At 51.6% G+C, this 24008-nt stretch overlaps 1 protein-coding gene across 1 annotated transcript in view; it reads right to left on the reverse strand.

Annotated features, from left to right (window-relative positions):
* Window positions 1-24008, reverse strand: part of PRKCA (protein kinase C alpha) — a gene marked incomplete at its 5' end in the record, with an annotated part of 383747 nt that overhangs the window by 18237 nt on the left and 341502 nt on the right. Inside the window, one exon of the mRNA XM_082706673.1 lies at window positions 6648-6728. Coding sequence (XP_082562799.1) covers window positions 6648-6728 — 81 coding nt within the window. The remainder of the gene's footprint in view (window positions 1-6647; window positions 6729-24008) is intronic.

Raw genomic sequence — 24008 nt, forward strand, 5'->3', positions numbered from 1 at the left:
TGAGCTGTGCCTGCTACTGCTCCAGGAAGCAGCCGACCATGAAGTCCTCTCTGTGTTCCCTCTGAGAGCAGGGCACCAGGCTCCTGACACACCCGAGACAGCATTCCTTAGAACTACAGGGTAGGAATCCTACAGGATACTCCTGGGTCAGAGTTTGCACCCTTTCCTCCCTTTATGGAAATCTGCGGTGACATTTACATTTTAAAGGTTCTAAGAAGTCCTGCCATTAAGAGAGCTATTTAATCCAGGGTGAATCATCCAGGCCAGGGATGGCAGGAATCTCTAAGGCCCCTTGGGCTCTGATGCTGTGATAAGATTCCTAAACTATGACAAAGGCCACAGGACCACGCATCCTTGTGGCAGAGCCCTGGGCTTTCACCCCGTGTTCCATCCCCATGTGGCCCTAAGGACGGGCAACTCTTGGCAATCCCAGGGAGGACACATGCCTCTACCCCTGACATTTTATCACCCACCGGGAGTCTACACTGCCTGATGAAGGATGGCCACTGTTTGGGAGTGAACAGCGGTAAAGATGGTGGCTACTTTTCAGGCTCTGTCTATGCGGTGGGCACCGTGTGGACTGCTTCTCCTCAGTCCTCAAAACTACCATATGATGGACGTACACACTAGTGATCTCACTTTACAGTTGAGCTCATTGAGGTCCTATTATTAAGTGCTTTGGCTGGAGTTACAGAGCTGGATGTGGAAGAACCAAGATTCAAGCCCAGCAAAAGTAAACTACTGGGACTTCATCAAGGTCAAAAGCTTTTGCACAGCAAGGGAAACAGTCAATAAAACCAAAAGACAACGAACAGAACGGGACAAGATATTTGCAAATGACATATCAAATAAAGTTCTACAAAGAACTTACCAAACTCAACACCCAAAGAACAAATAATCCAATCAAGAAATGGGCAGAAGACAGAAACAGACATTTCGGCAAAGAAGGCATCCAGATGGCCAATAGGCACATGAAAAAGTGCTCTGCATCACTCGGCATCAGGGAAATACAAATCAAAACCACAGTGAGATACCACCTCACACCAGTCAGAATGGCTAAAATTAACAAGTCAGGAAATGACAGATGTTGGCGAGGATGTGGAGAAAGGGGAACCCTCCTACACTGTTGGTGGGAATGCAAGCTGGCGCAGCCACTCTGGAAAACAGCATGGAGGTTCTTCAAAAGGTTGAAAATAGAGCTACCCTACGACCCAGCAATCGCACTATTGGGTATTTACCCTAAGGATACAAATGTAGTGATCCGAAGGGGCATGTGTACCTGAACACCAATTTTTTTAGTTCAGGTTTAGTTTTATAGTTTAGTTTTAGAGCACCAATGTCCACAATAGTCAAACTATGGAAAGAACCTAGATGTCCATCCACAGATGAATGGATATAGAAGATGTGGTACACACACACACACACACACACACACACACACACACAATGGAATACTATACAGCCACAAAAACAGAAATCCTCCCATTTGCAATGCCGTGGATGGAACTAGAGGGTATTGTGTTGAGCAAAATAAGTCAATCAGAGAAAGACAATTATCATATGGTCTCCCTGATATGAGGAAGTTGAGAAGCAGGGCAGGGGGTTGTGGGGGATAGGGAGGGAAAAAATGAAACAAGATGGGACTGGGGAGGGAGACAAACCATAACAAAGTCTTAATATCAGGAAACAAACTGAGGGTTGTTGGAGGCGGGGAGGATTGTTAGAGGGTGGGAGGGATAGGGTGGCTGGGTTAGGGACACTGGGGAGGGTGTGTGCTATGGTGAGTGCTGTGAATTGTGTAAGACTGATGATTCACAGACCTGTACCCTGAAGCAAAAGACACATTATATGTTAAAAAAAAAAAAAAAAAAAAAAAAAAAAGACTCAAGCCCAGACATCTAACTGCAGAGCTTGGGCTCTGGGCCATTCTGGGCACTGCCAACCCCTCACACTTGCTCTGGCAGGTAGATGGGGAGGGATGGTCCCCCGGCGCTGCTGCTGTCAGGGCTGGGTGGGAGGTGCTCAGCTGCTGGTCCACCCACACCTAAAGAGAGCTCGACTGGGGCAGGTACGTAGGGAGGCCATTTTGGTATCTGACACGATGAATAGTGGGATCTGGAAAGACCGAGGGGCAGTCGCTACGGCCAGAGACATTTCAAGTCACTGTGCAGAGGGACTGTCTCTAGATTAGGGACCTGGCATGACTTCCCAGCCCTGACTTTGTTTGCTTATCTCTTGCTTATGCCACGCGTCCACTGCCAGTGAGGAGAGGTCACCAAGGACCAATGCTGATGGTACAGCCGCCATCTTGGTCTTGCTGCAGGGGACCGGGGACAGGCACTCTGGGGTGTCCACCCTGGAGCACATCCCCCCAGATCTCACGGGTCAGAATGAGCCACACGCTCTACCCTACCACAAGTGAGCTGGGAGGTACCATCCCACCGCGTGCCAGAAGGGAGGAGGCCCCCAGCTACCTGGTGGGCAGCAGTAATGATCACCAGACTGGGGAAAGCTCCCTGGCACCCGCTATTAAATTAAGATCATGCGTTCTTGGGGGGAGTGAGGCCCAGGAAGGCACATCCACATTCCCCTCACCTCACCACAAAAACTACTCTTACTGTGTTGTGAACTCTTAGGCTTGTTGTATTATTTTCAAATAAGGATGCATAATTTGGAGTTTCTTGTTTTTCCCTGACTTTTGCCAACATCTCTCTGTGGCTACCGGTATTCCCAGACGAACCCTGTGGGGCAGATCCTTCATCCATCTGAGACGGGCTCATTGGTCCGAGGGCACCTTCAGAATTGCTGCCGAGGCGTCCTTCTGATAACTAAGGCTACCAGAAACATCTCTGTGCATGTCATTTTTCTCTTCACCGAATTGCTTCCTAAGAAAAATGTCCCAGGTGTGGGCTTACGCAGTCGAAGGATGCGAGCATTTTTACGGCTCTTGTTAAGTCTCTCCAGGTCACCCCGGGAGCATTCATACAGGTAATTGCTGCTTGGGCCTCGGTGCTGAAGGCAGGTCAAGAGTGAAATTATAATTATATTCCGTCTCCTTCCCAGTCCGCGACTGAGCCTGGGGGCGACAGGAGGGGATGTGTTGCTGAGGAGTAAGTGCGTGACCATTTTGGATTTGCTTCTCTCCCCTCTTTCCCACATTCCCATGATTATTTTTAAATTTCTACAGATCGGGGCTTAGTGTCTCTAGCTAAGCTGCGTGTCAGATACGGTTCTCGGCTGGGTGTGAAAATGTTCCGAACCAGAGGTGTTCTCCTTAGCAATCTGCAGTTGGTGAAGTTTAGACAGAGGAGGGGTGATGGTTCACTCTTTCTAAAATGATTTCTAAGTCACCTCCTGGTTCCTGGATGCTGGGGCCCTGCCCTGGTTGTCCGTAGACCGCTGGTGACCGGCGGAGGTGGGGGGTGGGGCGGGGGGCTGGCGCACCCCCAAAGACATTTCAGGTGAAAAGTGCTGGGGGGAAGCACCCATTACCAACGCGTCAGGAAAGAAGATACAGCATAGATTGCCCTGGAAAAAGGGGATATAAGGAGGAGAGCACTGGTCCCTTTATGACGGAGACCCGTGAGCACGTAGAACCACAACATGCTTATTACAGTGCTGGGTAAATACTGTTTACGCCCCAAAGTAATCATACTTGTCAAGCAGTCCAGGAACTGAAGAAAGACTCAGGCTGTTTCTGCTTAACTGTCCCCTTGGCTGCGGACGATAAATATACCAAATGAGAAGAAAATTGCAATAAACTCTCTTTTCTGCTCATCGTCAGCCCTCTGTGATTAAAGAGGATAAATTTAGACCATAACCCCATCAACAGCTTTATAATTAATCTTACTTTTCAATAACTGCGTCTCTTCCCTCTGCTGGGTCTGGAGGCTGCTGCAGCTTCTGGGGGGCTGTGGGTAAAGTCTCAGAGCCTTCATTATCCTTTCTGGGCTGACTCACCGCCCAGAAATACATTGAAATTTGCATTGAGTCACGGGGAAGACGAAGAAGCGGGTACCGAAATGAAAACGCTGTGTTGGATTTAGACGAGTAACGGCTGAGCCCACCACGGCGCCCAAACGTGGGCCGCCTTTAAGATGTCGCATCTAAAGGGTGTCACCAATGTCCACAGGGAAGGGGTCCTATCGGGCAGGCTAACGGGAGTCTGAGAAGCAGGATGGGAAATGGAAATGTGCCAGAATGTTTACGGAAGCACTGCGCGTGGGGAGGGCGTCTGCAGGTGGGGGCCTCAGGGATAATAGGCAAGAGAGGCAGGATTTTTAAGACGCACCCGAAGGGGTCTTCCCTGCAGGAGGGCAGCATTGCCTGAGCCTTCCTCTAGGGAAGGAAGTCCCTGGGCTTTGGGAGGAAGGAAAGTGGGGGTAGGCGTGTGGCGTGGGGGGGGGGGGCACAGGACTTCTGAAGTCCTAGTCTCCCGCTCACCAATGACGAGTCAGCTCATCTGATCTCTTGGAAAGTGCCCTCGGAAGTGACACAGATCCTATTTCCACCCAACCAATTTCTTTTGTTGGCATATGCAAATGTGACTCAGTGAAAGCAGCGTTTGTTTCTGGGCTCAAAAGTCAGAACATGCAAGGGGGACCAAGAAGGGGAACTCAGTTTCCTGCGCCTTCGTGAACAGCCTGGCTCTCAAGGGGCCCATAATTCAGTCAAACTTTATGGCCCAAATTCTAAAGACAGGAAATTCACTCAAGGGGCAGGCAACCACTGTTGGCTCACTGACCGTGGTTCTGATGACCTGCTTTTCCATGCTTATAAATGGGGGTATTTGGCCTGAGACGAACATTTTATAGGGGTTAAAAACCTAAATGAATCATCACCAACCATTTTACTATCAATCAAGTCTTAACATCCCTTCTCAGTTAACAACCCAATGTAGGCTGGAACCCTGTCTCTTTGAATCTCTAAGAGACTGCTTAGATGTAAGACAATGAAAGACCCATAAAGGAGAGCTCACCAATAGCCTCCCACCCCAGAGACAAAGCCAAGGGTCTGTGATGACTTCCATGCTCACAAGACCTGGGGCTCCCCTTCCCCCTCTGACCTCAGGCCTCTCACTCCCTCTCTAATCCACTCTGCTCTGGCCAGACTGGTGGCTTCCCATCCCTTTCTTAAACATGGCCATACATTTCCACCCCAGGGCCTTTGCACTTGCTGTTTCCCTTGCCCAAAATGCTTCCACTCCACATATGTACTTGGTATCCTCTTTTTGCTGGTCTTCACTTCAGCTCTCCATGAGTCCCTCCCTGCCCTTCCTTGCTTCACTTTCGACCTTCCTCCCGCACTACATTTTCTTTCTGCTTTATTACTTTTTCTCTTAGCTTATTGCTCTTCTCTCTCTCTCTCTCTCTATCTATCTATCTTATAGGCTTCAAGAAGGTGAGGGTGTTTGTTTTGTTTCTGGTGGTCACCATGCAAAGAGTAAACCATCAACAAGTACACGCTGCATGCATAAATGAGAGCTGATGAACTCTGTAGGTCAGAAAGGGTGACTCTTCTCCCCCTCCAGGGACAAAGAGCCAAAGATTTCCTTGGGGGTAGCTGCTCAACATGCACATTTCTTTCCACTTACTCTTACTCAACTTTTGGCTAGAGAGGGTACAGCTCCTCAACACCAGTGCTCAACTGCTGGGAATTAAAAAAAGCTGCCCAAGCTTTGCACAGTGGCAGTATCATAGCCAATGAGGTTTATCCGAGGCAGGATTATTGCTAATTAAAAAAAGCTGCCCACAACAGAGTAATTTTTAGGTAAAATGGCGGAGATCTGTAGATGTTCACCCAACCTTCCACGGCTCACAGGTGCACTCTATCTCCCCCTCCCCTATCACACCTTCCTGTCCCAGTGGGACCATGTGGCCAGTGGGCTGTAGGAAGGAGTGACATATGCTACCTCTAGGCTTCTCCCCCACCCACCGCCGGGCTGTGCCAAGAATATAAAATAAAGTCGTGTGCCATGTTGAACCACTGAGGTTTGGGGGGTTGCTTGTTACAGCAGTCTGTGTGATTTGCCCCAACCCGACAGATATTAAGGCCACATATTAAGAAAATGTCAGCTTTGCCATCATTCCCCGCTTATTCTGATATACGCTGCATTCCTCTGAGAAACCTAATCTGTCCTTTTATAACTGGAGGTTCAGCCTCGTTGGACTTTTGTGAAAATTGCAACAAACTGCCAAGGGCGAGGTGAGGAGAAATGGGGAGGAGCTACGAAGGCATTTCTTCAAGCTCCGCTGTCTTCTTCCTCCGCGAATGATTCCAACTCTACACCCGGGCAGCAGCTGCGGGGAGTCTGTGCACACAAGCTTACAAGGAACCCTAACCCAGCCCCAGCTCTGAGATTCTGAAAACCTACAGAGGCCGTCCTCAACGTGCAGGGACTTTTGTGTTTAATAGGAAAGCGGCGTTGTTGATGCTCCGGGTCTCAGCTCTCAGTTTGGGGTGTTTAATGGCCAGAGATCATTGCTGTGCCTACTGAACAGAATCCACTTTCAAGGGCTGGGGGGGATTTCTCCCTCTTTTCACCTGGGTCAGGGAAGTCGGGGCAGCGCCGGCTGCTGGGTCCCACCGAGCAGAGCCGAAAGCATTCACATTATCCAACAATAAGCAAGTATAGAAATGTACATTACCTGCCCGGCTAGCATTTCATATAATAGGACGCCGTAGGCCCACCAGTCCACGGATTTTCCATATGGCTGATACGCGATTATCTGTGTGAAAACACATACAGCTTACAATTAGTGGCGAATCAAAGAGCCTGGGTTCGAACAGACAAGTCAAGTGTGTAGGCCTTTCTGCACCGAGGGGAGAGGGAACCGCAAATCCCACACCCTGGGAACCACCTTCCCAGGACTCGATGTCCGAAACCTGCATGGGAGCTGCTCAGTCCACCCAGAGACGCCACGGTGTAGATTTCATTACCTTTTTTTTTTTTGGGAAAAAGCCGAGGTCCTTCAGACCACAGGTCTGAGAAATAAGATAATCAAACTATGTAACAGAATTTGGCTGAAAGTAAGGAAGATGGAGGTGGAGAAGAGGTACCTGCTGAGATCTCAGAGTAGTTTGAAAGAGACGTGATTTTATCAAATGTCGCGTTTGAACCCTGTCTGAATCTTGACTCAAGCCAAAGCTACTGTAAAACAGAAATCAGGAGCAACTAAAATGTCTTGATAGATGATATTAAGAGGTTACCCTTAATTTTGTGCGGCAGGAAGATGGTACGGTGCTTTGTTGAAAAGCATCATGAGTGTATTAATGGGTGAAAGGCACAAGAGATGACGTATTCACAGGTGAAGTGACGTGACAGCTTAGGTTTGCTTTAAATATTTGAGCAAACTAGGAAGGGGTCGGAACACGTGAAGTGAGTTGGGAGCTGGTGAAGTTGGGTGATGGCCCCCGGAGACCTGTCCCCCCTCAACTGCCCTGTCTCTCTGGCTCCCAGAAGTACTAGAATAATTCTAGGACATGCCCTTGCGGAAGAGGCTAATACTGACTTGGATTTCTAAGCGTGACATGGGGTATTAAAACACTGGTGTTTTCTCAAGGACACAATCCCTGACCCATGGATCAGGCCCCAGGATTCGAGGTGAAGACATCCAGACAGGTGTTCTGTATGACCATTCTGCCATTCTGCATACACACACGTGACTCTGAAATGTGCTGGGGTATTTTTTTTTTTTTTAATGGCCCACGGTGTCTAATGGAATGTCCTGGGACGTAAACAAACCTGCATGTCCCTTCTTCTCCATTTCTTTAATGTATTACTAATATTTCTCCTTGCAGCATGAGAAATACAGCTCCGGTGGCTCGTCTCAATGTGGTACATGTTGTGATCTGACAGCTCTAGAGCTCATTTTCTTGTCAAGGATATGATAACCAGAGGAAGTTACAAGGAGGCCTTCCTTTCTTTTTAAAAAAGTGCATTTGTTCTTTTTTTTTTTTTTTTGAAAACTTGGAAAATACACACAAAGAACAAAAAAGCCCTATCATAATGAGCCTCTGTGTGTTACCTGATGGTGTGAAATGAGGCTTGCCATTCTGGTTCCAAGACAGAAAATGATTGAGTCAAAGCCTGTCTTGACCCAGTAGAACAACAGAAATGCTCTTGGGGAGAGTAAGAGAGTGCACTTGCTAAGCACCTACTATATCTTCAACGTGCTGAGCACATTCTGCAGAGTCCTGTGTGGCAGGAGTGATTGTTGTCCCCATTTTACAGGTGGGAAAGCTGACGTAGCAAGAAGTCTCAGAGACCCGACCAGGGCCAAGCAGCTCATAAGTGGTGCTCTGGATATTGACATTTTTCTTTTAAAAACAGAGTTTACGACTGCCAAATATATGTAATCACTCACACTGAGATTAATAAAATATTAATCAAAGGGCTTTGAAGATGAAAGAGGTTTAAAACCACCATTTCAGTTGTTGTAGTTGTATTTCAGAAACCCATGAATGAAATCTGTTCTTGTAACGATATTAAAACCAGTCCCGGCAATCTATTTTCATTAATCAGTGTTTTAGTTACTCCGTTGTTAACTCAGGCAGAGCTGGGGCACCGTGTTGCTGTGGGAATTATCAGGCTGGGGGACGGAGGGTGCTGAACTAGGGAAGTCCCGCTGTATTTCATATCCTATATTCTGCAAGCGTCTGAGCAGTCTTACCAACCAAACTCCTCTACTTGGGCAGTCAGAAAGCTCGGAAAGCTGTCAGAGGTCAAGGTTAAGGAATTCCCTGTCTTTGGTCAGAGTGATTCACAAATCCTAAAAGCCAGGGCCATCTGAAGATTTTTTTTCTTCTTCTTCTTGACTCTTTATCAACTTTGGTCCAACTTGGTTTTTATTTCCTATTTGCACAGCCTCAAACTCTCATGACTCTTGGTGATAACACCCTCTCCTTCCTCCAAGGCTTTACCAAAGCAGAATGCCAAGTGACAACATCTCGTTTTTCTTGGCGACAGCATTTGGCAATCCCTCCAGCCCGCCAGCCCAGCTCCGGGGCTGAGATGACAAAGTCATGTGGAACACTGCTGTGTTCTCAACGGTAATAACCGGATGGGATCTGAAATTCAGCTGGGGCATTTCTTCTTGGAGAAGCTCACAACATGTCGCCCCTGGCTTACACGCTAGATGAAACAAGAAGGTTGGAAGATCTAAATTACAGGGTCTAGGGGTGCAACCTTACCACTGCAAATCCATTGTTAGAACGAAGCATGCTTTCCCCTCAATGATGAGCTGCTACTAATATATATTTTTTTAAAAAAATTAAAAATCTCACTGCAAAAGGGCAAGCGTGTTAGAGAGCCCCATTTGAAGGGAAACATTAAGATACACATGATGTAGGATGTGGGTTGTGCTATCCCTTGTGAGCTGTCTAGACCCGCCTGTCCAGTATGAAGTCACCAGCCACGTGTGGCTACTGAGCATTGGAAAAGTGGCTAGTGTGAATGATATGTAGTCTAGGGGGGAAAGGCACCTCAGATTTTGGAGATGCAGTTCCCCAACTGCAAAATATCTCAGTCATATTTTGGATCTACTGGGTTAAATAAAATATACTAGGCGTAATTTCACCTGTTTCTTTTTCTAAATTTAAAAAAAAAATGTGGTTGCTAGGGGGCACCTGGCGGCTCAGTCAGTAGAGCCCGTGACTCTTGATCTTGGGGTGGTGAATTCGAGCCCCGTGTTGGATACAGAGATTCCTTATATCAATCAATCAGACAGTCAATCTTTAGGAAAAAAAACCCCACACATACACAGAACTGGGGCCGCGAGATGCCGTTTGGCTTACATTTTGTTTCTACTCGACGGTGCTGGTCTATACCTTCTCACGGGCTCCTACAACTCACTCTGGTTCCTGGGTTCCTGTTGGCCTGGGGAGCCAGCTTTGGGCTGAGGACCAGGCTTAGAGGCCACAAAATGGATGGTGAGTTTCTCTTGTTTCTGTCCCCACTGGGGACAGGAGCAGGTGTCTCTGGGACTCGTGGGCCAACAGGGGCGTGCAGCCAAGCCTGGGGGGCTGCAACAGCAATTTGGTCTCCCCCAGCAGAGGACCTCACACAAGAGAGGCAGACTTGGCAAGGGCTCCAGTTGGCGGACCTCCCTGCAGCACATGGGGGTTGAACTTCAGCTTCAAAGATGGACCCCCAACAGGGCCACTGTCATTCAGCTTTCCTGTTATTTGTCATTATGATTATATTCACATGAGCCAAGGCTTGGGGGAGATGTCAGGATGTTTCAAATGGCTGCCTGTCTTGTAAAAGTAAGATATGAATGAGTTTTCTCCCAGCCTGGGCACAGGACCAGAATAAAAGGGGCCAGAGGGCAGCTTCTCATCTCCTGGCAGGCCAGTGGCCACAGTGGCTGGAAGGACACGGCTCTGAAACTATCCACCTTTCCACCCTCTGCCAGGGCTACATACTCAAAGGCCTCCCATAGAGGGCAGGGCTCCAGAAGCTTTCCGGGGGGGCGGTGCAGTAAGGTTTTAGATGCTACTGGCAATAGCCCAAATGACTATAAGCTACGTCACCACTGTAACACTCACTATGACCCAGGCTCCTTAGCTCTGCTAGATCGCTTAGCCCTCGCGAGACTTTTATGAGGTAGGAGTGCCCCATTTCCCAGATCAGGAAATGAGACACAGAGAGGTTAGGTAGCTTGCCCGAGGTCACACAGCGAGTAAGTAGCAATGCTGGGATTTGAACCCTGGTCACCTGGACTTGGCATCCACATTTCTTTTTCTTTTTTTTTTTTAAAGATTTTATTTATTTTATTTGACAGACAGAGATTACAAGTAGGCAGAGAGGCAGGCAGAGAGAGAGAGAGAGGAGGCAGCAGGCTCCCTGCTGAGCAGAGAGCACGATGCGGGACTCAATCCCAGGACCCTGAGATCATGACCTGAGCCAAAGGCAGCGGCTTAACCCACTGAGCCACCCAGGCGCCCCGGCATCCACATTTCTGACCATTTTTCTAAACCGAAAGTTCATCAGCTATGGTGGGAACCGGCCCTGAAAGGGGCTCAAATGCTTACCAGGATCAAAGCTGCCAAGACAGCCACTTCACTCAGGAACTCGGGCCCTGGAGACTTTATCTTAAGGGGACATGTGTGTGTCCCACGGGAACGCAGCATCTGTGCGAGGAGACCACTCGCCCATTCCTGGCTGTACCTTAACCAGTTTCCACTCTTCGCTCTCACGTGACATTTACTCGCTGCCTGCCCCCCCAGAACTCACCCTGACAAACAGCCCGACCACAGAAGGACCTTCCCAGGCTGCCATTACAGACACACACTGGCCTTTATGCATAAAACATGCTCGAGTCCTTTTGCTGTCTCAAGGAAATAAAAATTTCCCTTCCTTTGATCAAAAATAGAACTATTTTACTTTAATGAAAAAATCATGGTTGTTTTGAAAAACATCCTAAGTTTCCAGCAATAGAACACGGGCCACAAGAGGCCTTCTTTATGTGCCTGGTTAAGAACATTGACACGTCACAACAGTACCATTTGGGGAAGAGAGGAAGAGCTACAGTGTCGTTGGGTATTCTGCCCTGACAGCGGGGACCGTGAGCTCATGAACTATCTCCTCCACTCTTTCTTCTGGGGCCGACAGACCTTGGCCACCTCAAAGCTCCTAGGGCCGTTGTCACATCAGGCTGAGACTGCTTATCTGCCCTCACGTGACTCCAGACTCCTCCCCAGCGGGGCCGGGACAGCCCCCTGCACACCCAGCCCCAGAACCACCCCCCAACAGCTGGAGCAGGAGAAAAATGCGGGAGTGGATCTCATCTAAGCCCCAGTGGTGGGCACCACCACCTCTTAAGTCCAACGTCAACTTGCTGGATTGCTGAGGCTGGAGGGCGGCCCTTACAGGTGCTTTACAAAGGTCCTTAGGATTCTGGGAAGGAACCTATATTTCAGAGTAGCTAAGTGGGTTGCTTGAAGGTCACTGGGCTGGTTCACGACAAGCCCAGCACCAGGTTTGGACCAAAGTTCGAGCAACAGGAAATCACCTGGGCTTGCCCAGAATACCAGCAGCCACCGTGCGGGAGGCACCTTGTGATGGGAATGCTCTGAACCTGACTTCTGGGGACCAGCTCTGCCATGGGAGAGCTGTGGGACCCTGAGCAAGTTGCTGAGCCTCTCTGAGTCTCCATTTCCTCAGCTGGGATGCAGAATTCCAGCACCCACCTGGTAGGAACACGGCGGGGGATAGAACGGCATTTCATATAATAAAATGTGTTTATTGAAGCTGAGTTAAATATACGATACAACCCCGTACTTCCGAACACCGGAAGTAAGAACTGGCCCCCGGGCACGGCAGGCAGGCGAAAACGAATCCAGGCACTGAAGGTACAGGTGGCTCCCAGGAGGACAAAGAAGACACTCCGCTTGGAGACATTACATGCACAATATGTACTAAACACCCCGACATAATAGTTGGCGCCTGGCAATTCTCATCAATGCTGAACTTTCCATTAATTCTTTCAGCAAGTATTAGCTTCCTACGTGCTAGACACTGCTCTAGGTGGGGGGTACGTGAAGTCATAAAACAGATTTTTAAGATACCCCTCTTGTGCAATTATATTGATTTTTACCCAAGCAGCAAAACTTCAGGTTCTCCTTTTTCCATCGACATCCGAAGGGGATGCCCTCACCTCCACTGTTTGTGGCTAACTGTCCATGTCTTTGGGCTGGGCCCTCTGCGAGGCACAGGGATCGTGACTCTAATGAAGGAGACAGGAAAATGGATAAATAAAACGGAAATGTAATGCCCTACATCAGGGATCTTTGTACACCACACGAGAAAACTCTACAGTATCTGAAGTCTTTGGACAAAAGGCAGGATAGAAGTATAAAGAAAATTGCCACAAGGTGAAAATGGAAAGACTGGAGTCCAGAGTATATATTTTCTGTTTAGACAGATATTGTGTCTCTATCCAGGATTGGAAAGAACAGGACATGATTGCTCTAATGGCAATAAAAGTGCTTTATAATCTCTTCATACTACCTACCCCTTCTACTCTGGTTGTTCCTTGTACTCCAGGAGAACAGAAAGCAAACAGCAGAACCACCTAAATCCTGTTCCCCCAAAATGTCAGGAGAGGAACGGCGAGTACAAGAATGGTTGGTAATGATTAGCACTGGCTTTAAAGACAAAGGGAAAAAAGGAAAAAAGGAAAGAGGGACGGATGGAGACAGAAGCAAAGCTCAGAGCCTCGTGATCACGGATCCATTCCCAGTGCCATCCTAGACTTTCATGTAGCACAGAAAGGGCCAGAGGCTGTATATGTATACGTACATGGACGTGTACATGTATATATATATATTTTTTTTTATTTAAATATTTTTATTTATTTATTTGACAGAGAGAGAGATCACAAGTAGGCAGAGAGGCAGGCAGAGAGAGAGGGGGAAGCAGGCTCCCCGCTGAGCAGAGAGCCCGATGTGGGGCTCGATCCCAGGACCCTGAGATCATGACCTGAGCCGAAGGCAGAGGCTTAACCCACTAAGCCACCCAGGCGCCCCATGTATCTATATTTCTGAGTGAGAGAGACAGCACGAGCAAGAGTGAGAGCACGCAGGGTTGGGGAGAGGCAGAGGGAGAGGGAGAGGGAGAATCCCAAGCAGTGTGGAGCCAGACACGGGGCTTGATCTCACGACCCTGAGATCATGACGCTCTGAGCCGAAATCAAGAGTTGGGACATTTAACTAACTGAGCTACCATGGTGACCCTATATGTTTTTAAATAAAGTTTTTTAAAGAGAAGTTTTAGGTTCACAGCACAACTGACTGGAATGTGCAGAGTTCCCCTGTGCCCTGTCCCCACCAGTACGATCTCCCCGGCTACAGACATCCCTCACCAGACAGGAATGTTGGTCGCAACTGATGAACTACGTTGTTACATCATTATCACCTTGGTGCTGTACGATCTGTGGGTTTTTGCAAATATTTCATGATGTGTCTCGACCACGGTGGTGTCGTACAGTTTCACTGCCCCCAGCGTCCTCTGTCCTGCCTAGCTGTCCCTCCCTCTGCACTGCCCCGTGGCATCTACTCATCTTTTTTATTGTCTCCCTTTGTTCTGCCTTTCCCAGGATGTGTTGCGGGCAGAAGCATACAGCACTCAGCCTTTCCTGGTTGGCTTCTGTCACGTAGCAATATGCACTTACGGTTCCTCCGGGTCTTTTTGTGGCTTGGCAGTTCGTTTCTGTTCAGTGCAGAATAACGTTCCATCGTGCGGGTGCACCACGGTGGATGCAGTCATTCACCCACTCAAGGACACCTTGTTTGCCCCTGAGCTTGGGCAAATTATGAACAAGGCTGCTATAGACATCCGTGTGCAGGTTTTTTTGGTGCAAACATAAGTTTTCCAATTCACTTAGGGGCACGGCTACTGGATCGCACAGTGAAGACTATGTTTAGCTTCGTAAGAAACCGCCAAACTGTCTTCCAAAGTGGCAGTGCGACCTCTGAGGGAGCTGCGAGTGACATTCAGAAAGCCGCACCCGCCTTTCCGGGCTGTGGAGAGCCGCCCCTGCCCCCGGTGTTCCTCGAACTCTGGGATGTGCGCTGCGGAGTTGTGGGACGTGGTCTTTTGTGGCCTTCGGAGCAGGCATTAGCACCAAGGTCCACGTGCGTAAGTGTTCCTGTTCCAAGTCCTTGTGGTTCTTCCAAGGAGGCACTAATCCCCTGCTTGGGCTCATCTCTCTCCAGCTCCTGGGTAACATGTGCTGATCGCGGAAGAAATCAGGGCGGTGACCATGAGAACATCCTCCTGATGGACTTACCACTTCCACGTCACAACCTCTTCAGCGCGACTTCGGTAATTCCCCGTTACACCAAAGAAACCAAATACCTCTTTAGAAACTCTCCTCCCATACTGAGGTTTTCGAGAACCTCCACCATGGGGAGATACACTGTGATACCAACAGGAACAGAGGTCACATTTGCGTCTGAGCTACCGCTGAGCGCAGTTCCTGGGCTGCGCTGTGCTAGGCACCACTTCGGGTGACCACTGGGGAAGTCGAGGCACAAGCGAGCGCCCGTACAGTCCTGCACAGCAGAGCCAGGGCTCAACCTGGCCCTTGCTTCCCCGCCCTGCCGGTGCCTACTCTGCAAGCAGGAGCTGGGGATGGGCCCAGGACCTCTGAGAGACTGCCTCTTGCCTCTGACCTTGAGACTCATTTACTGCTGCCTCCTGTTCCATATGATGAGAAACAATGGTGTTGACCGTGAAAATGTCTTGGTTCACAACATAATTTACACCTAGCCTAAATGCAGGAGTCCATCCTGCTCTAGGACGGGTCCATCGCTAACATTTGGGGGGGTGTGTGTGTGACAGGGGACACTGTTAGAAGAGTGACCGAGGCCCACATACCAGATGTCTGAACACACATTACTGATCAAGCTAAGCCAACTGTTAAATGTTCTCTTTTACCACCGTGACCAATATACCCCTTCTGTATGAGTCAGCTCACGTGGCCAGAACAGAATACCACAGACTGAGCGGCTTAAACCATATTCATTCATGTTCTCAGAGGCCTGGAGGCCGGGAGCCAGGATCGAGGTACCCGCTGGCAGGGCTGGTACCGGTTTCTGACAGGCTTCTCTTCTGGGCTACAGGGCTCCTTCCCCAAGGGGCTCCCCCGCCTTTTTTCTGTGAGGGTCCCTTGAGCTGTCTCCTGACCCTCTTGTAAGGACACCAGTCCTACCGGATCAGGGCCCCATCGAATGACCTCATTAGACCTTCTACACTTCCTTAAAAGTCCTATAGCTCTACATACAGTCATATGGAGGGTTCAGGAGTGACGTGAATTTTGAGGAGACATAAAGTCAGTCCATAATACTTCTCAACAACCTGGAGGGGGAGGTCGACTACAGAATTCACGGACCCCTTAGATTGCACTCCAATACTGGGAGACCTGGCCCACTCCCCCTCCCCGCCCCTGTTCCTTCTCAATCCTTCCTCACATCTATGAAGACCCTGTGGGTCCCGGCCTGTGCGTCCAAACTCTGTCCTGCTGTGCCCTGCGAACAGCCTCGCCCAGCCTCTCCATCAGACATGCGGTCAGGGTGGTGTCCCTAGCAAGGCTGGGTCGTAGGAAGAGGCCCTTCCATGTGGGTCATGGAAGGGAATTTTCAGGCCCCACAGGGCGTGTCGCTCCAGCCCTAGCCTGGCAGAGGGCTAGCGGGGAACCGTCGACAGTTGGGGCCGGCCTGCAGGCCAACTTCGGCCTACCTCCCGTTTGCGTACAGGCTGCTGTGAGCACACGTCCAACGAAAACAACCGGAAAAAGACTATCGGCCTTTTGGCAGGAACAGTTGCTCGATTTTGCCTCCTGGTAAAATCTAAAATTTAGATCAGCACAAAGACTAAAATATTTACTCTCTAGCCCCTAGCAGAAGGGGTCTGCCTGATCCCAGCTCCAAAACACAGGGCAGGGGGTGGGGGGTGCCCTCTTGCCTGGGTCCTCAGCACCTTAGAGATCTGCCCTCTCTGGGCTGCTGGGTTGAGAAGCCTCCCATGGGCCAGCACAGAACTCAAAACAAGCTGCTCCCAAAACTGGGCCCAGTGACCCCCTCCTATCCCGTATGCCCTCCTGCATGGTGAATAGGCCACTCCCTCCCGCACCCCACCCCCATCCCTGCAAACATAATTTCTGTCGCCTCCCTTAGAGTTGGGCTCGCTCTGGGGCTTGCTCTGACTCACATAATGTGGTCCAAGTGACACTGTGAAGTTCCAGGTACGGCTCACGGGGACCTGTGGTTTCCCTACTTGCCCTCTTGGGAGCCAGCCACCGGGCTGAGAAGCTCTGGGTAGACGCCTGAGTGGTGACAGACCTCATGGAAAGACAGACCACACAGAGGAGGACCCATGGGGCCTCAGCCAAAAGCCAACAGCCAGAGGCCATCTTGGATCCCCCAACACAGCGGGGCCACAGCAGCCAACACCCCCTCAGCCATCAGGGGTCAGCGCCGCCACATCCCGCCAGAAGTTCTGCTGCACAGAATCAGAGCTGTAACGTGGTTGTTGTTTTAAGCCATGAAGCTTGGCAGCAATTACACAGTAGCAGATAACTGAAGCAACGATCAGCCACGGATGGAAGTGGACGGACGGAGCGCTTCCGCTGAGGCGGCCGCGGGGACACTCACCTCACCTTCAAAGCCATGCTCTGAGGACGGTCCTGTGAGTGTCCCCATCTTACAGGTATTGCCCCAGGTTCTTAAAAAAGCAGAACTACAGTCGCAGTTCACTATACAGGGATGAAGAAAAAGCCACCTGAACTCAAACGGGAAGTTTCCCTCCAGGGGTGGGGCCTCTGGTCTGCCTGGGCCCAGCGCAGGGTCAGACAGGCCCAGCACAGGAAAGCAGACCTACTGTCATAGCCCGCGAGTCCCCCTTCCGGTGGTTCTCGAACTCTCGCACTGGTCTCTCACAGGGTGGCGGGTGGGGGTGGCCAGTGCGTGGGGAGCGGACAAGAGCCACAGTGTGGTGTCTGCCTGGGACCCTCCTCACCTCAGGCCTCCAGACGTTCACTGTGCAGCTGAAGGAGGCAACGACTTGGGCAGTAAAGCAGTGAGCCGGGAGTTAGGAATAAATCTTGGGCCTGTGGGAGCTCGGTCCACTGCAATAAAAGATCTTCCAGAATCGGAGGCCTCATAGCCTGGTGGTTTTTCCAGACGTGTTTGGTAACAGGGCTGTAAGTGATAGCCTGGGGCGGGGGGGGGGGGGGGGTGGGGAGGCCTGCCCCCTGGCGACATTAGGGCCGCAGACCTGTACTTTGGGGCCCAGGTCACTTGCTGTCCATGAGCCTCAGACAGGGCGCCTGTCCTCTCCATGTCTCCTTTCCCTTGTCTGTAAAACTCTCCTCAGAGGGCTCTCCGAGGGTTTTAACGAGACGACAGATGCAGGCGCATGATATGTGCTAGGAAACGAGGAAGTGAGGTCATTGCTTGGCCCCTCCCCCACAATGGCAGAGTAAAAGGTGAAACAAGATTTCAGAAATCTCTGACCCATTTTTACAGGATTTAAACAAATCCCCAACCAAAAGGCCGGTGAAGGCAGCCCCAGCACGAGGGGGAGAAAGCTCAGGGCATTCACGGGGCTCTGCAGACAAGATAGCAGGAGCAAGGCCTGCTCGGGGAGTCCCTGGGCCACACCTCGGGGAGTCCCTGGGCCACACCTGCGGTCCCCTCCCTCCTCCACCGCGAGAAGCGGACCGGCCCTGGGTTCAAGGCCCAGCTCTGCCCTGAACCGGGGCTCTGGGAAAAACCGAATTTCTTTGCACCTTGGGTTTGCCCTCTGGAAAACAGAGCTTCGGACACCAGCTTTGTGGAGCTGCTCTGACGAGTAAAGTAAACCAAGTCTGTGAGGCCTCTGCCCTGGGTCCTGCTCGCCCACCAGGAGCCACTATCTCTGAGGAAGTCAGGAAGAAGGACAGAGTCCCAGGTGCCTCACGGCCACAATGTCCCAGAGGGGCCCAGGTGCTCCAGAGAACCAGGGCCAGCTGGGCTGGGCGCTGCGGGCAGACCCTAGCGGAGACTGAGTGGAACCAACGTAACTCCTAGAAAAGATCTGAGGAGAGTTCCACAATTTAAGGAAGAACCCAAGGGCAAGCCTGGCCTTGGCTCTTTAAATATTTCTTGGAGGGAAGACGGCGGCTTCATTTCCTCTTGCGAAGCCGGAGGCATCAGACGGTGACCCCACACAGAGGGAAACCGGCCTCTGAAAGCCAGCCAGCCACCTTCGGCTTATGGTTCTCCGTCTTTAATCAAGGGCTTTCTGAGCTCTGCCGGCGCTCCAGAAGCGCCGATCCCGGGGGAGCCCCGGCTGCGCGCTCCCATCTCCCCTTTTCTTCTCAGCTGTGCAAGTGCTAATTTACTGCCTGGCTGCGTGCGTCTCGTGTGTTCTTTTCTCGTTTAACTTTCTTTTTTTTTTATTTTTATTTTTTAATTTTTTTTTAACTTAATTTTTTTTTTTAAAGATTTTATTTATTTATTTGACAGAGAGAGATCACAAGTAGGCAGAGAGGCAGGCAGAGAGAGAGAGGAGGAAGCAGGCTCCCTGCTGAGCAGAGAGCCTGATGCGGGACTCGATCCCAGGACCCTGAGATCATGACCTGAGCCGAAGGCAGCGGCTTAACCCACTGAGCCACCCAGGCGCCCTTGTTTAACTTTCAGATCATCTTCTATGCTCCATCCTTCTCTACACCCTCTTCCCCAAAGGCGAGGAACTGTCTCGGTGTGAGGGGGGGTCCCTAAGCCGGCACTTCGGGGTCTCTGCAGGACCCAGGCTGATGCCCCACGCCTTCAGACACTCCAGACCCCCAGCGCACACACCAGCTCTCGTGGGTCGCTGGCGTGAGGCACGTGGCGGTCCCCTGGGGGGCAGCCTTGGGGATCATCAGTCCAATCCCTGCCCGAGTTCCTGACCCCTCAATTCCCCAGCCTTCTGCTCCGTTCTGTTGCCGGCCCCCGCCTCCCTGCTGCACCTGATTGTTCCAGACCCACCCTGCCTGCCGGGCCCCGCTCCAGAGCCTGGGCGAGGGCCTCAGCAGGGAACCAAAGAGAAAGGCCCTGCCTTGGGGGGCTGAGTGGGCTAGAGAGACACGCACGTGAGAGCACGGTGACGTGCTCTGTCAGAGGGTGATGAGCGCTGTGGAAGGACAGCGGGGTGGGGACCCGGGGCTGCAGGTTTGAACAGAGTCACCAGGAAAGATGGCCTCCTTGAGGGGGCATCCAAGCTGAGATGCAGGAGGCACCCCCGCTGCTGGGGAAGGATGTCCCAGGTGGAGGCGAGGAGAAGAGCAAAAGCCCTGAGGATGGGAGAGCCCGGCAAATTTGGGGGAACGGTAAGGAAGTCAGTGCAGGGGTGGGTTTGGAGAGACAGGGGTGAGGGGTGGAGGGTGAGGGGAGAGACGAGGTTAGGGAGGAGAAGAGGTGGGCAGACAGCAAAGGGTCCCGGGCTCCTCCAAGATGCTTAATTCAGAAACGAACTCCCTCCTCAGCTCTTGCGGCAGGCAATGTCCTGCCCCTCTGGCCCTCTCCTCCCCACCCCTCCTCCCCTCCCCCCACTGAACCTAGTCTCAATGCTCTTTAGGATTCACCCGTTCTGACAGACACTCAGCCCCGCTCTCGCCTCGCTCCCTGGTTCCCACTACCTGCTCAGTCACGTCCAGGAGCCTCGAGCGTGTCACGGCCTGTGGATGTGGGAGGGGCCCCTCTCCCAGCCCCCCCCACCACCCCCCGCTCCACACGTCCTGGCCTTGCCCTTGGAAAAGGCCAGCCAGCCAGTGTGATTTCAGCTTTCTTCCTTCCTCCTGCTTCCCTATCCCGTTCCCTCCTGGCCTGTGCTATTCCCCGTCTTCTCTTCCCCACTCTCTGAGCGTTTCCCACGGGCCCAGAGATACGCCAAGGTCTTCCCAGCCTTGTCCATACTCCCTCCATCTTGCTTCCCTAGGAGTGACCATCCCCCTTCCCCTGTCCATCTACCATCCCTTCCCCCAAGACATGGCCCCAGCCAGCCGCTCACACTCTGCTCCTGCCACATTAGGGATGGCTGGTGCCCTCGGGCCGGATTCCCTCTCCCTCCCCACTCCCAGCTCCCTGACCCGCAGTCCCCAGCCATCTCTGAGTTCCCGAGCACTCGCCTTCCTTGGTATCCGAGACTATGGCTCCCCAGTTCTTCCACCTCTCCGGACACCCCTTGGCCTCCCTTTCTCCTCCCATTCCTAAAATGGGGTTCCCTCCAGACGGGACCTCTGACCCCCTCCAGAAAAGGTCACAGCGGGTGGCCCACTCACTGAATCTTACCCACGTACACTTCTTATTTTGAACAAGTAGGCAAGTTTTACGTATAAATGCAGTATTCCGGAGGCGGTCGGAGGCAAGACGGGGCTGCCCCTCCAATAGGGATGGAAGGAGAAGACACAGCCCCCTAGGGCAGGCCTCCAGCTCCCCGACCCTCCCAGGAGCCTGTCCATCTGCGCACGGCCAGCTGGCTGTGGTAACAGTACGCGTGCCCACAGACCATTCCCTCAGCCATGTTGGGGCGCCATCTGTTCCTGCCAAGGGGAATCATCCCCATCTCTCAGCCTGCGGCTCTCCTGGGCGGCAGTGGCCCATTCTGAACTGCCTCCAGCCCCAGCCCCCCTCGCAGGTCCCCGCTGGGCTCTGTCCTCCTGCTGGGCGTGCCAGGCCCTTGGCAGGTGCACCGAGTATCTGGCTGATTGCTGTCTCATGTGGGAGAGGGGCTTTGCTGTTGGTGGTCGGCTGTGGCTTCTAAGGGTCCTGCCCCGTAGTACCAGCAGGGATCCTGGCCCGAGTCATGGACTGCAGTGAAGACCTCTGTGACTCGGGTCCCTGACTCCAGGTGAGCCGGACGAGCTCCTGGAAGACGTCACCCGTGTTGTACAATATCTCAGTGCTCGTTCGCTTGCAGAGTTTTCTCTTCTCTCTGGAGCCGGGGCAGCAAGTGGCCAGCATATACATCTGGGAGCTGGGGCCGGAGCGTCTCAGGTCCCAATCCCACCTCTTCCTGTTACCAGCTGTGTGACCTTGGGCGAGTCACTTAAGCTCTGTGCATAGATGCACCGTGACAAACCAGAAGTGCTCAGCGGGCTTGGTACAGAGTGGACCGGCCCCACGTCATGGGTGTGACCTACCATGCCCCCCACCCCGCCCACTGCAAAGACTCCGCGCAGCACATTTTCCAAAGCCTTTGCTCCCACCATGCCAGGGGGAACTCAGAGCAAGCCCATCCCTGCTGCGTCTCCCCTTCTCCCAGGAAAAAGTGGGCCACGCTGGGATTTGGAGCTTGGTGCTCGGCTGCCAGGAGGGGTCTGACCCGCACACTCCCCACATTGCTTTCGGATGGGGAAGTAACCCCAAGGAAGCTTCCGTGTGTCCTTCTCAGGGACTTGCACTGACCCCCAAGAATTCTCTCTGTGTGAAAGCATGGCACAGGCTGTAGGCCGTGAGGTCGGGTCCGGGAATTAGACCCTGATGAACACCCCATTTGCGGGTGTCCAGCTCAACTCCAGAATCCCGTCTCTTAGTGACACTTTCTGCCTTGGCGCCTCTCCCTGGTTAAGGAGATGCCACAGTATTAATCCGTTTCAAGGTTTTTAAACAAAGAGCCATAAATATTTAAGCCTCTGCTTTGCCTATTAGGAAAAATACCAGCTAAGATAATTATTTTTGCCTCTGCCTGACAGAAAGATTTACACAGAGGACAGGATTATGTTAACCTATGAGCAAATTCGGAAGCTTGGACCCGGGACGGTCTTCTTCACCGCAATTATTCCTGCGGCCACACAGGCCACATTCCCGGATCCTTACGGGGAAAATGCCAGCGGAAGGTAAAAACAGCCTGAATTATTGATCAAGTTCCCAAAGTGGTGCAGCTTGCGATGAAAGTCAACTGAAATTGAAACACTGATTTGGGCTTCTGCTCACCTGAGCATCATGTCATCCACACTGTGAAATGTGTCGAGGGACGGGTCCCGGTGGAGACTGTCCCAGTGGCACCCTGTTGGGCACAGTGAGTCTCGGAGACGCACGAGTCACTTAGGAGCAGAACAGTAATTTTGTGGGGTAGGCAGTCCCCGTGTCTGCTGGGGGCCTGAGTCTAGAAGGGAAACTTGGTTCTGGGTTTCTCAGGAAGGTGGCCATGGGCCATTCCTCACTGCCTTGGGCACCTCTTCTGAGTCATGCTGTGGGGACCATGAAGGGGGTTGCAGCAGAAGACCACAAGAGGCCCCCACACTGTGCAGCAAATGGGTCAAGACAGAACAACACCCACAGCAGGACAACCTTGCTTGGGGCCCGATGATACTCCAAGTCACAGAGAGCAACCTTGTGGGGTAGACGTTATCATCCCCACTTTACAGGGGAGGAAACTGAGGCACGGGATGTTTAAGTAAGTCCACCACCTGCCCAGGTGGTGGACCTGCACTCCAGTAGGATGACTAGAAAGTTCTAGAAAGTGCTCAGATGAGAAAGCCAATCTCGAAGGGTTAGGTATCATATGACTCCATGATATGCCATTCTTGAAACAACAAAGTTATAGGATGGAAAATAGGTGAGTGGTTGCTGGGGGCCAGGGATGGGGACAGGAGGGGGGTCGGGGAGAGGTGGGTGTGGCTCTAAAAGGCCAAGAGGAGGGATGGAACTCTACTGTTTCTTGACGGTGGCGTTGGAGACGGGAATCTACACTTGCGGTCGAGGTGCACAGAACTAAACAACATACACAAAAATGAGTACAATTAAAAAAAAAAACACCCCAAAGTTACCCAGATATGTTAGAAGTGTGTCTAGGTGTCCCTGGAGAAGGGGGCTGGGAGCTTATCAAATATGGTCATGCAGGACACCATTATGAGTGTGACAGGACGGGCTGTAGCCCTTTCCCCAAAGGTGTGTGCACCCTAGCCCGGGAATCTGTGGCTATGGTAATTTTATCTGGTAAAAAGGACTTGGTAGGTGTGATTAAGGATCCTGGGACAGAGCGCCCAGCCCGGGTTATCTGGGTGGGTCTCATGTAATCACAATGGTCCTACCAGAGGGAGGCTGTGCGGGTGGGATCCTAAAAGTCAGAAATGGTAAGAAGTTATGTCACAGACGGTAGCCACACGGAGGCCGGAAAAGGCAAGGTGACGGGACTCCCCCAGAGCTCCTGGAGGGGCGCAGCCCTGCCGATAGTGTGACTTTGACCCAGCACGATGGATTTTGGACTTCGAAACCCCAGAGCCATAAGATAATAAATTTGTATTTTTTTAGTCCACAAATTGTATGGTTACTTGTTGTAGCGGCAATAGGAAACTGATACAATGACGAACATTAGGGGAAAGACAACGAACGTCCATTATTTGGAACATTTCATCTACGCGGATGCCCTTGTCCCTGGTGATGTCACGTGGCTGGAGAGTTACTGAACACAGGAAGCTGTTTGTTTGATCTCAGAGACCGTTCTTACTGGAGAGAAGTTCAAACCACCTTTATTCCTA

This window comes from Mustela nivalis (assembly GCF_964662115.1).
Source record: "Mustela nivalis genome assembly, chromosome: 17".
In the NCBI taxonomy this organism is placed as follows: domain Eukaryota; kingdom Metazoa; phylum Chordata; class Mammalia; order Carnivora; family Mustelidae; genus Mustela; species Mustela nivalis.